Here is an 11,463-nt window from a genome sequence, read left to right as displayed (position 1 = left end):
TATCCAACTCGTGTGGTTAGAATTTATTTTGTCTTTGTTTATTCAATAGCAACTTAATTTATCGCTTTGTATCAAATTAATCCGCGTATCCTTAAAACCACTTACAAATTTAATTATTATCCGATTTTGAGGGTAAACAGTTTGGCGCCCACCGTGGAGCTAAGGATAATAGCGGCAATTTGATACAAATTCTCGTAACACACCCTATTTTACACTTGTTCTTTGAAGTGTCTTTGATTCCAGGTTAAAATCGAAACGTCAAACCCCCAGTCTGCCCCTCTAAACATGGATGCGGAGTCCGGCCACCATGGTGAGAACAACGATGTAGCACCCGGTAACGAGGTGCCCCCAGTCGATCTCAGCGGAGTTCCGATTGCGGACCCTATCGACGCCAGTTCGCATGTGGCCATCAACACAAATTTACCTACCGATCCCGAGAACAACGAGCGTAAGGAAGTCCGATCAATTTCCCAGAATACGCACAGCGGTGAAAATGATGGGATCAATTTGTGGGTGATCTTCAAAATGTTATAGGCTCAACAGGCAGCAATATCCCAGTTGCAGAACCAAAGCCGAGCACCGAGCAGGGTTGAGCCCGAGCCATCCCGGGAAGTCACCCGCAGAAATGAACCGATCATAGAGAGGCCGAATAAAAATGAATCGGGGACTAACCCTGAGATCATAAAAATGCTCGAGGAATTGACAAAACGGATAGAATCGGGGGAGAAGAAAATCGAAGCCAATGACAAAAAGGTGAAAACCTACAATTCCAGGGTCGACCAAATCCCAGGAGCACCTCCGATATTGAAGGGCCTGTATTCCAAGAAGTTTGTTCAAAAATCGTTTCCTCCGAGCGTAGCGCCGAAGCCGATCCCAAAGAAGTTGTACATGCCCGAGATTTCTAAGTACAATGGAACGACCGACCTAAATGAGCATGTGACTTCCTACACATGCGCCATCAAAGGGAACGACTTGGAGGATGACGAGATCGAGTATGTCGTGCTGAAAAAGTTTGGGGAAACTCTGTCCAAGGGAGCTATGATATAGTATAAAAATCTACCTCCTAATTCTATTGACTCGTTTGCTATGCTCGCAGATTCCTTCGTAAAAGCACACGCCGGGGCTATCAATGTCGAGACCAGAAAGTCAGACCTTTTCAAAGTGAAGTAGAGGGATAATGAGATGCTTAAGGAATTCGAGTCCCGATTTCAAATGGAACGGATGGACTTGCTTTTGGTCGCAGGCAATTGGGCCGTTCAAGCCTTCACCCAGGGACTCAATGCTCGGAGCCCGTTGGTTTCACATCAGTTGAAACAAAATCTAGTGGAGTACCCGGTCGTCACTTAGGCCGACGTGCATAATCAGTATCAATCAAAAATCAGGGTCAAAGACGATCAACTCGGGGCCCCTTTCGGGTCCGTTTATCCCGTCAGAACAGTTGACAGAGTCAGGAGAGACGTTGATCGTGAACCAAGAACGAACAGGGATCGATATCGGCCATACATTGGAGACCGAAGGGGTAGTGGATCTGGGCGAAACCCCGTGAAAAGTGAAAGAAGAAGTGATCGAGGTCAAAACAACCAGGGACTCATGAGCAAAAATAGTTTCAACAGGCCCATCGGGCCGAAAGAAGCACCAAGGCTATCGGAATACAATTTTAACGACGATGCCGCCGCCATCGTATCCGCCATTGGACGTATCAAAGACACCAAATGGCCTCGACCCCTATAGTCCGATCCAGCCCTAAGGGATCCTAACTTAATGTGCAAAAATCATGGCACCCATGGTCACAGGATAGAAGATTGCTGACAATTAAGAGAGGAAGTAGCCCGACTATTCAATAACGGGCATCTCCGAGAGTTCCTGAGCGATTGAGCCAAGAACCACTTTAGGAACAGAGATTCTGGTAAACAGATTGAATAAGACAAACCTCAGCACGTCATTAACATGATCATCGGTGGGGTCAACATTCCCCAGGGGCCGATGCTGAAGCGTACCAAAGTATCTATCACAAGGGAAAAATGGACTCGGGATTATGTGCCGGAGGGAACTTGTCCTTCAACAACGAAGACGCTGAGGGCATCGTGCAACCCCACAATGATGCACTGGTAATATTAGTACTTATGAATAAATCTCGAGTTAAGCGTGTGTTAATTGATTCAGGTAGCTCGGCCAACATCATCAGATCGAGGGTCGTGGAACAGCTCAGCCTACAAGATCAGATCGTGCATGTGGTCCGAGTTTTAAACGGGTTCAACATGGCATGTGACACCACTAATGGGGAGATAACGTTACCGATGAACACCGCGGGGACCGTTCAGGAAACAAAGTTCTATGTGATCGAAGGGGACATGAGGTACAATACTTTGTTCGAGAGAACATGGATTCACAATATGAGGGCGGTACCCTCGACTCTGCACCAGGTGTTGAAGTTCCCGATGCCGGAAGGAATAAAAACAGTTTATGGAGTACAAACAGCCGCAAAAGAGATATTTATGGTCGACGAGGTGGTCCCGATATCCACACTTTTGACACCGAAGGAGATGGGTCCGGTCACCAAGGGAGAAACCAAATAGCAACTACTGACACCGACTCTATCCCAACCGGAGAAGGAGGAGATGGATGAGGACGACGACTACGGGGTTCCCTGGTCTTTCATAGCTCCCGACGATTCCGACGCTACCAAATCAACGGTTGAGGAACTGGAGCAAGTCGTACTGATCGAACACTTGCCCGATTGCAAGGTATACCTGGGCACAAGGTTGAATCCCGAGCTCAGGAAAAAACTCATTCAATTTCTTATAGCTAACGAAGATTGTTTCGCTTGGTCCCACATTGATATGACAGGGATCCCGCTGGAAATAACCATTCACAGGCTAAGCCTGGACCCGAAGTTTCACCCGCTAAATCAGAAGAGGAGACCCCAGTGTGAGGTCAAACATGCTTTCATCAAGGACGAGGTATATAAACTCCTTAAAATAGGGTCCATCCGGGAGGTTAAATACCCGGACTGGTTAGCAAACGTAGTAGTAGTCCCCAAAAAGGGGAACAGATTAAGAATGTGTGTGGACTATAAAGACTTGAATAAAGCGGGTCCCAAGGACTCTTTCCCTTTGCCTAGCATCGATCGCATGATCGATGCAACGGCCGGCCACGAGATCCTTAGTTTTCTCGATGCTTATTCCGGGTACAACCAAATTCGGATGGACCCGGGTGATCAGGAAAAAACTTCCTTCATCACCAAGTACGACACCTACTACTATAATGTGATGTCATTCGGACTAAAAAATGTCGGCGCCACTTAACAACACCTAGTAAATCGGATGTTCGAAGAACAAATAGGAAAATCAATGGAGGTTTACATTGACGATATGTTGGTTAAGTCCCTGCGAGCAGAGAACCATTTGAAACATTTGCAAGAAACCTTCAGCAAATTGAAGAAATACAATATGAAGCTGAACCCGGAGAAATGTACATTCGGAGTCGGGTTCGGTAAATTTCTCGGATTCATGGTATCCAACCGGAGAATCGAGATCAACCCCGATAAGATTAAAGCCATCGAAGATATCACTGTTGTGGACAACGTAAAGGCCATACAAAGGTTAACTGGACGCATAGCCGCCTTAGGACGATTTATTTCGAGGTCATCCGACAAGAGCCACTGTTTCTTCTTACTGTTGAAGAAAAAGAATAACTTCTCATGGACCCCGGAGTGCCAACGGGCCTTGGAGGAGCTCAAGCGATATCTATCGAGCCCACCGCTGCTTCACACACCGAAGATAGACGAATAGCTATACCTGTATTTGGCAGTATCGGAGATAGCGGTAAGTGGAGTCCCGGTCCGCGAAGAGAAAGGTACGCAATTTCCAATTTACTATGTTAGCAGGGCTCTTGGCGAGTCCGAAACTAGGTACCCTCACCTAGAAAAGCTTGCGCTCGCTTTGCTAAGCGCCTCTAGGAAGCTAAAACCGTACTTTCAATGTCACCACATATGTGTCATAACCACTTACCCATTGAGGAATGTAATGCATAAACCCGGGCTCTCGGGACGGTTGGCCAAATGGGCCGTAGAGATCAGTGGGTATGAAGAGAGTTGTTGTTGAACTCGAGGACTTCTTCGGGAATCTAGACCATCTTTATGGACGGCGCCTCGAATGCGAAGGGGTCCAGACTTGGAATTGTCTTGAAACCACCCGCAGGTAATATAATTAGACAATCTCTTAGGACTGTAAAATTAATAAACAATGAGGCAGAGTATGAGGCCATGATTGCAGGTCACGAACTGGCCAAAAGCTTGGGGCAGAGGTGATCGAAGCTAAGTGCGACTCCCTCCTTGTGGTGAACCAAGTTAATGGGACGTTCGAAGTCAGAGAGGAACGAATGCAAAGATACCTGGATAAACTGCAAGTAACATTACATCGATTCAAGGAGTGGACTCTACAACATGTGCCTCGGGATCAAAACAGTGAGGTCGATTCCCTTGCTAACTTGGGATCGTCGGTCGATGACGATGAGTTCAACTCGGGAGCGGTCGTACAACTCATGATATCAGTAGTGGAAGAAGGTCACGCCGAGATAAACTCAATAAACCTAACTTGGGACTGCAAAAACAAATATGTAGAATATCTGAAGACCAGAAAACTGCCTTCGGACCCTAAGGAATCGAGGACTCTGCGTACGAAGGCGGCCCGGTACAGCCTGTCCGAAGATGGTACATTGTTCTGGAGAACGTTCGATGGCCCACTCACAATATGTCTAGTACCCGGAGACAACGAGTATGTTCTAAGGGAAATCCACGAAGGCACATACGGAAATCATTCGTGCACCGAATCATTAGTTTAGAAAATAATCACAGCCGGGGTCACCCCATTCTCTTTATTTTATGGCGACGAAGCTCTAATACCGGTCGAAGTCGGAGAACCAAGTCTCAGGTTCCGACATGAACCCGAATAATCAAACAACGAGACCATGAATACAAGCTGGAACTGTTAGATGAAAGGCACGAAGCCGCCCTCATCCGAATGGCCGCCCAAAAACAATGGATCGAGAGGTATTACAATCGAAGAGCCAACCTTCGAAACTTCAATGTCGGGGACTTAGTGTTGAGGAAGGTCACATTAAACACCCGGAACCCGAACGAAGGGAAGCTTGGTCCGAACTGGGAAGGTCCATATCAAATTATCGAGATCACCGAAAAGGGGTCGTACAAACTCGAGGCAATGAACGGTGAGCGACTACCGAACAACTGGAACATAACTCACTTGAAACGATATTACTACTGAGGTACGACCCCGTTTACTTCTTTTATTTATTTATATTTTGGACTAACACTTGCAGGTAACCGTCAAAGTACGATACAATTTTTTAGGCCTGAAAGCACACGTTGCACTCATTTTCCCTTGAACCGGTTTTGTCCCAAATGGGTTTTCCGGCAAGGTTTTTAACGATACAACAGTGGATCGTGCTAACTTAGGATCGAAGATCGGTTGTCAACAGTATCCAAGGCTTCTCTATGATCGACCTCGAACACTAGGGGGCATCACCCTCAGATAACGATTATGGCAAGGAAAGAAACTTTGTGCTCAAATAGTCTAGGCTCGATCGATAGGATTTACTGTAAGGGTCAAGCGGTCGAATGAATCGTGCCCATAGACTGCCCGAGCCCGGACACAAAGCTTGAACACATATGTAACTTTGTATATTACGCACAAAATTGAAAGGAAGTTTCTACCTTGCGGATAAATAATTTGCCCTTTAAAAAATTTGCTTTCTTACATTTGATCCCTAAAGACATCGAACCCAAGGGCCACCTCACTCGGGGACTGCTGCCCAAGGCAGATTCGGATAGCCCGGTATAATGAAGCCCGAGGGCACAAAGCTTATTTGGTAGTGCCCGAACTTTAAAGGCTACGGTCACCCTCATTCGAGAACAGTTATCTCGGTTAAGCACGGATAACTCGGGGTAACAAGCCCACTGGGCAACACCCGAACTAGAAAGGCTACAACCGTCATAAAATGGCCCGGAGACGTCTGAGGCCCGTAATTTCTAAACTGGTTCAAAAGGCTACCCTCGGCGAATTATAATCTAAAAAATTCTAAGTACGTTAGGGAAAGTTTTCAGCCATACTGAGCCCCCCATGAGTTTTAAACAAAATAATATCGAGAGTAAGGCCTGTTCGAACCTCCGAACAAGACCTAATTACTACGAGCTAAGGCATTCGATATCTTTACAATCACAAGGAAAAAAGCGAAAGGAAACGAGCTTAAAACCTATCGAAGGGAAAAAGAGCCTTATATATATATATATATATATATATATATATATATATATATATATATATATATATATATATATATATGAAAAGATCTTTACAAAGGCCAAACGACCTTGACAAAAAAGTACAAAAGTACAAAAATAAGATAAAATCTTCAAGGTACTTAGACGGCTTGATCTCCACCGGAGCTCGCCTCGTCGCCGAGACCATCGGAGTCTTCTTCGTCCTCTCGGCTTCGAGCCCCTTAGCATTTTCGACCTCGACCGAAAAATCAAAACCCCGAGCATGAACTTCCTCGAGGGCCTCCCTTCGGGACTGCCACTTCACATACTCGACAATATATTTTGGGCGGTCCTGGGCTGCCTCGGCATTGGCTTTATACTGGGCTACCATCTCGTCGACATCGTCTTTGGTTACTTTAACCACCGACTTGGCCGCCTTGAGCTCCTTGGAAAGGGTCTCTCGATCAGAAACAACCGAGCTTAGCTGAGACTTGAGCTCCTCAATCTTTTGGGACCATGCCTCAGCCTTCTCCCTCGTCGCTCGAAGCTGGACCTCCGCCGAGGTCAACTGCGCCTGGGTAGTCTCCTTTTCCAAGGCCAGGCAGTCCATCGTGCCTCTCCACTTTTCGGCCTCGACCTTGACTGCATCCATCTCGGCTCGGAGTTGGTTGATCTGATCAATCTTCTGTTGAACCTATGGGTTCTGACCATTAGACATCGTGTCCAGCTCATCGTCACTAACTTTAAATATTTTACCTGTTCAACCAGGTCGGCATGATCTTTCTGAGCCGCTTCCAACTCAGCTCGAAGGCTCTTAGCCTCTCCTTCACGCTGCTCGCTGAGAAATTTGTACGTGTCTCTCTTCTCAGTAAGCTCTCTGACTTCGGCTTCGAGTTGGTTCAGCTCATCCCGGTACCGGAGGAAAGTTTCATGGTGAAGCACCGAGGCCTACAAATACGAAGAAAAATATTAGAATTATTAATGAATCAATTCAAGTATAAAAGGAGAAATTGAAATCATCGAGATTTATCTAAAGTTACCCGGTTTAGCGCCTATTGTGATTCGTTGAACAGGCAGGGCACGTCAACCTCGTTCATTTTGGCCTGGACTTCTTCGGTCACCAGGCACCGGAGGTAACTAGCCACCCCTACGAGGCGGAAAGAACCTGGGAATCCTTCAGAATGGTAATGACAATGACACCTTCCGATCAGGATCCACACTCAAGGCAAGGAACCAGTTGACCAATTTCGGGATCGAGTTAGGCCCGCCTGCCCCCAATGTCGGACTCTTCCTCGATACCTCTATGTCACCCAATCCGGTGATGTCTTCGGTGGCGGTGGAATCCACGGGCAGCGGAAGGGGTCGTCTGCTCCGTGGGGCCCTTGTTGGGGCGCTCTTTCATCGTTTGGGCCTTGTTGTACATGGACTCGGTGATCGAGGTGATTCGGTGATGTCTATCACACTTAGTGCTTCCTTCGGGGTACTGCCCGCATCCTGGGAAGCCTCGGCCTTGATCTCCTGATCGACCTCCCTGGCTTGAGGCAGATCTGCCTCACGAATCTCTGGTTCGGAGGCCCCCTACTTTTCAAGCTGCGACGGATCGCGGGCCACTAGAACAAAAGGTTCTTCTTCTTCGGATTCGTCCCTCAGCTGATAGAGCGAATGCGAAGCTAGTGCTCGGGCACTGGTTTTTCTCTTGACTTGCGCACCAGCCTTCTCCTTGTTTTCTTTTTATCCGAGCTTGGGGAACTCGGTGCCCTCTTCCTCTTCTTCTCTTCTACCTGTCTCGGAACAGTGGACTCAGCAAGAAAGTCCTCGCCATCGACTGGAGGCTTCAGCTCGACATCCTTAGATAAACCTGCAAAAAGAAGTAAAGGGAGTAAGGACTTAACGTAGAAAGGAGAATCCTAATACTACCTACTCGGGAAAGAAGTCTCCCCATGGGAACGATCCTCCCAACGGCCCTTCGAGAGTTTGCGCCACGGGCATTCGGAGTAGGGCATCTGTGATACGATAAACTCGACCCACTCCTTGAGTCGAGGGACAACATTTGGGAGCTGAGTGACGGCTACACCACCACAAAGCACCGATAAGGAAAAAAGAAGTAAGTATGAAATCGAGCTTCGAAAGTAAGTTATACTTACGTGATGTATTCCACTTCTCGGGGAATGGCCCACACTCAGCTGGGATCAAGTCCGAAGTCCTCACTCGGACAAAACGGCTTTATCAGCCCCGATCCCGGTCCTCATTAATACTTGAGAACGGGGATTTACTGGCCTGGCACATGAGCTTTATCAGTCCCCCCCGGAAGATTCAGGGATTGTATAAGCGAAGAAGATGGTCGATGGTGAACAAGCACTCATCAATTTTATTCACAAAGAATCGAAGGAGGATCACAATCCTCCACAGTGAAGGATGAATCTGATCGAGGCATACCTCATATCGCTTATAGAAATCTATAATGACCGGGTCCACCGGGCCCAATGTAAACAATTAAGTATCCCTCGACATAAGTGGTAATGGCCTCATCGGGATCGGGGATAACTATGTCTTTATCGACCTAGTTGCAATCTTTTTGGACCGTAGGGAGGACCTCTTCGGTGATCGAGCAGATGTATCTCGAGACCTCCTCACACTGGCCCTGTACCAAGGAAGGCTTTTTGACCTTGAAATTGACGTTCACTGAGCGTCCCCCGGGGATGAACATTTTCAAAGGGGGTTCGGGTACTGGTTCGTCGACGGCCGCATGCGAAGCGGTCTCCTCGGCCTCAATAGCCGGCCGCGAAGATGAAGGAGTTTCTTTCTGGGGAGCGGTTTTGGAAGTTTTTGCCATTTCTTTAGAGAATGAAAATGGAGGAAAATCTGAGAAAGGAGAAGAAATAAAGGAAGTTGAAGGATTAGACTTTTTGGCTTGAGAATGAAGATGGGTAAAAACTCTTGCAAAGGACCTCGAATAACCGGGGTAAAAGTGCTAAAGAGTATTGAAATCATAAAGGTACGAGGGTAGAAGGTTTGGATGTAAAGTTAAAATGAACAAATGAGGGGGTATTTATAGTAGTTCAGCGGCTTTTCGCTTCCAGGGATGGCTGACCTACGGCTGACATGCATTTAATGCCATTATGACTTGATTAACGAGACGTTTCGATTGTTTTGTCGTTTCTGTCACGATGTATCGAAATAAGAATCGGAAGCTCATGTCGTTTCTCGTCTTTTACTCACCAAAAAATGAGGGGACTATCTGTATACGGGTGAAATCGAGCTCATGGTGCATCCTAGCCTCTGACAAAATAAGCCAGACTCGAGACATGGCAACAAGAGATCGAAATCGAGCCAAAGTCCCATCGGGCCAGAAACCGGGGGCATGACGCCTGCCTTCGAGAATATCGAAGCCATGGTCCCGGAATCGGTCTTAGCCTCGATCGACTTTGAAGGACATTGTCGAACAATCCAACATAGCCAATAGAAGGCCAAAATATCTGTAACCGGCCGAATATTACTGCGGGGGTCTCGGCACGTATCAGTGAGGAACTGGCAATTAGTGAATCAGAAGATTTTTTACCTTTTATAGAGTTGTACCTAAAATAGGACTCCCCTACTGTTATGACCCATAATCCGCTAAAGATCGTGATGGTGCCTAACATCGACATTAGGCAAGTCAACGGTAATTGATCAAATAATTACCCATTTTAGTGTTTTGGAATCATAATTTTCATTAATTAAATAGTATGAAATAGAATTTACAGGGTAAAGGGTAATATTTACACAAACTACAATAATGAACAACCCGTAGGAACCCTCAAAATCCGGTGTTACAAGTGCATGAGCATCAACTAGGAAATATAATAAAATACAACATATGTTTGGAATACAAATTAGACAGGAGAATATAAATAACCCTGATGGAGACTCTGCAGGCTGCGGATCGTAACATGAAATACAGCTCACGATAAAGTCCCCGCAATAGTCACGCCTCGGCACCCAAAAGAGCGCCAGACATATATGTACCAGCACAAAAAGTGCAGCAAGTGTAGCATGAGTACGTAAATCAATGCGTACCCGGTAAGTATCTAGCCTAACCCTAGAGAAGTAGTGACGAGGGATCGACATCAACACTTACTAGTGGTCCAATAAGACAGATACAGTAGAAGTAAACAGGTGTGAGTCAGAGTAAATAACCGAAGTATCAAGTATAATACATGGCACAATCCTCCTCTCAGCAATAACTCAAACTCTCAGCTAGTAGTTACCTCCTCAATCGGAGTATATATATATTTTGGACCTTACCAAATAGGTCGTCACAGTCCAATCAGGAAAAGCTCATAGATATGCTGGCTTCTTGCCAATTATTATGCATGATTTCATAAGAATATTTTATAGAAATACCGAGGCGTACTGTCCGATCCATCATAACATTGCCGAACCATAGATACATCTATTTTATTGCCGAGGCGAATGATCTGCTCCCATGAGAGTGTGGTACATAATCCTGTCGAGGCGTACGACCCGATCCATCATACTGTGCGCACTGCCGAGGGTCGAACGGCACGAACCATAAATGTATCTATCCCGCCAAGGAGAACGGCCCGATCCCATTAGAATAAGAAGCTTGACGGGTCCTTGACCCCACTCACGAATAGACGTGTAAGTTATAAATTTTTAGGGAAACCTTTCGATGAGAACACATAATGCGGGAGAAATTCGTAAGAGGAGTACAACCATTTTGCGGCAAATCATGAAGCCCATCGAATCTCTACAATAGCAAGTCTATCACTCTACACAAGTCTAGTCTCAAGTCGCAATATAAAATAAAGGAATTTAATAGGCAAGAGACAATTCAAATAGTACAGTTATAACATGGCGGGAACCTAAGTCTACCCGGACATAACATGAATCTAGTTACGCACGGACTCTCGTCACCTTGTGCGTACGTAGCCTCCGAAACAAGTAGCACATAACAAATACATCATCTAGGGGTAGTTTCCCCCTCATAGAGTTAGACAAGAGACTTACCTTGCTCCGAAGTTCCATAACCGGCTCCAAAGCCTCTCTAACACCTCAAACCAAAGCCCGTCGATCCAAAACTAGTCAAACAAGGTGCAAACCAATCAAAATATACTCCAATGCTCATAATAATTCAATTCATAATAATTCCCAACCCCGCTCGAAAAGTCTATAAAATCAGCCAT

At 46.2% G+C, this 11,463-nt stretch overlaps 1 protein-coding gene across 1 annotated transcript; it reads right to left on the bottom strand.

The window, feature by feature from the left end:
* Positions 1-1,833: 1,833 nt before the first annotated feature.
* On the bottom strand, positions 1,834-7,374 carry LOC138895823 (uncharacterized). The gene is made up of 4 exons (XM_070180560.1): positions 7,366-7,374; positions 7,034-7,225; positions 6,666-6,971; positions 1,834-1,986 (listed from the first exon to the last, which is right to left on the bottom strand). The coding sequence occupies exons 1-4, from the start codon at positions 7,372-7,374 to the stop codon at positions 1,834-1,836; spliced, it is 660 nt and encodes a 219-aa protein (XP_070036661.1).
* Positions 7,375-11,463: the final 4,089 nt, after the last annotated feature.

This window comes from Nicotiana tomentosiformis, chromosome 7 (assembly GCF_000390325.3).
Source record: "Nicotiana tomentosiformis chromosome 7, ASM39032v3, whole genome shotgun sequence".
Taxonomy (NCBI): Eukaryota; Viridiplantae; Streptophyta; class Magnoliopsida; order Solanales; family Solanaceae; genus Nicotiana; species Nicotiana tomentosiformis.
This window is presented reverse-complemented; position numbering and strand designations above follow the sequence as displayed.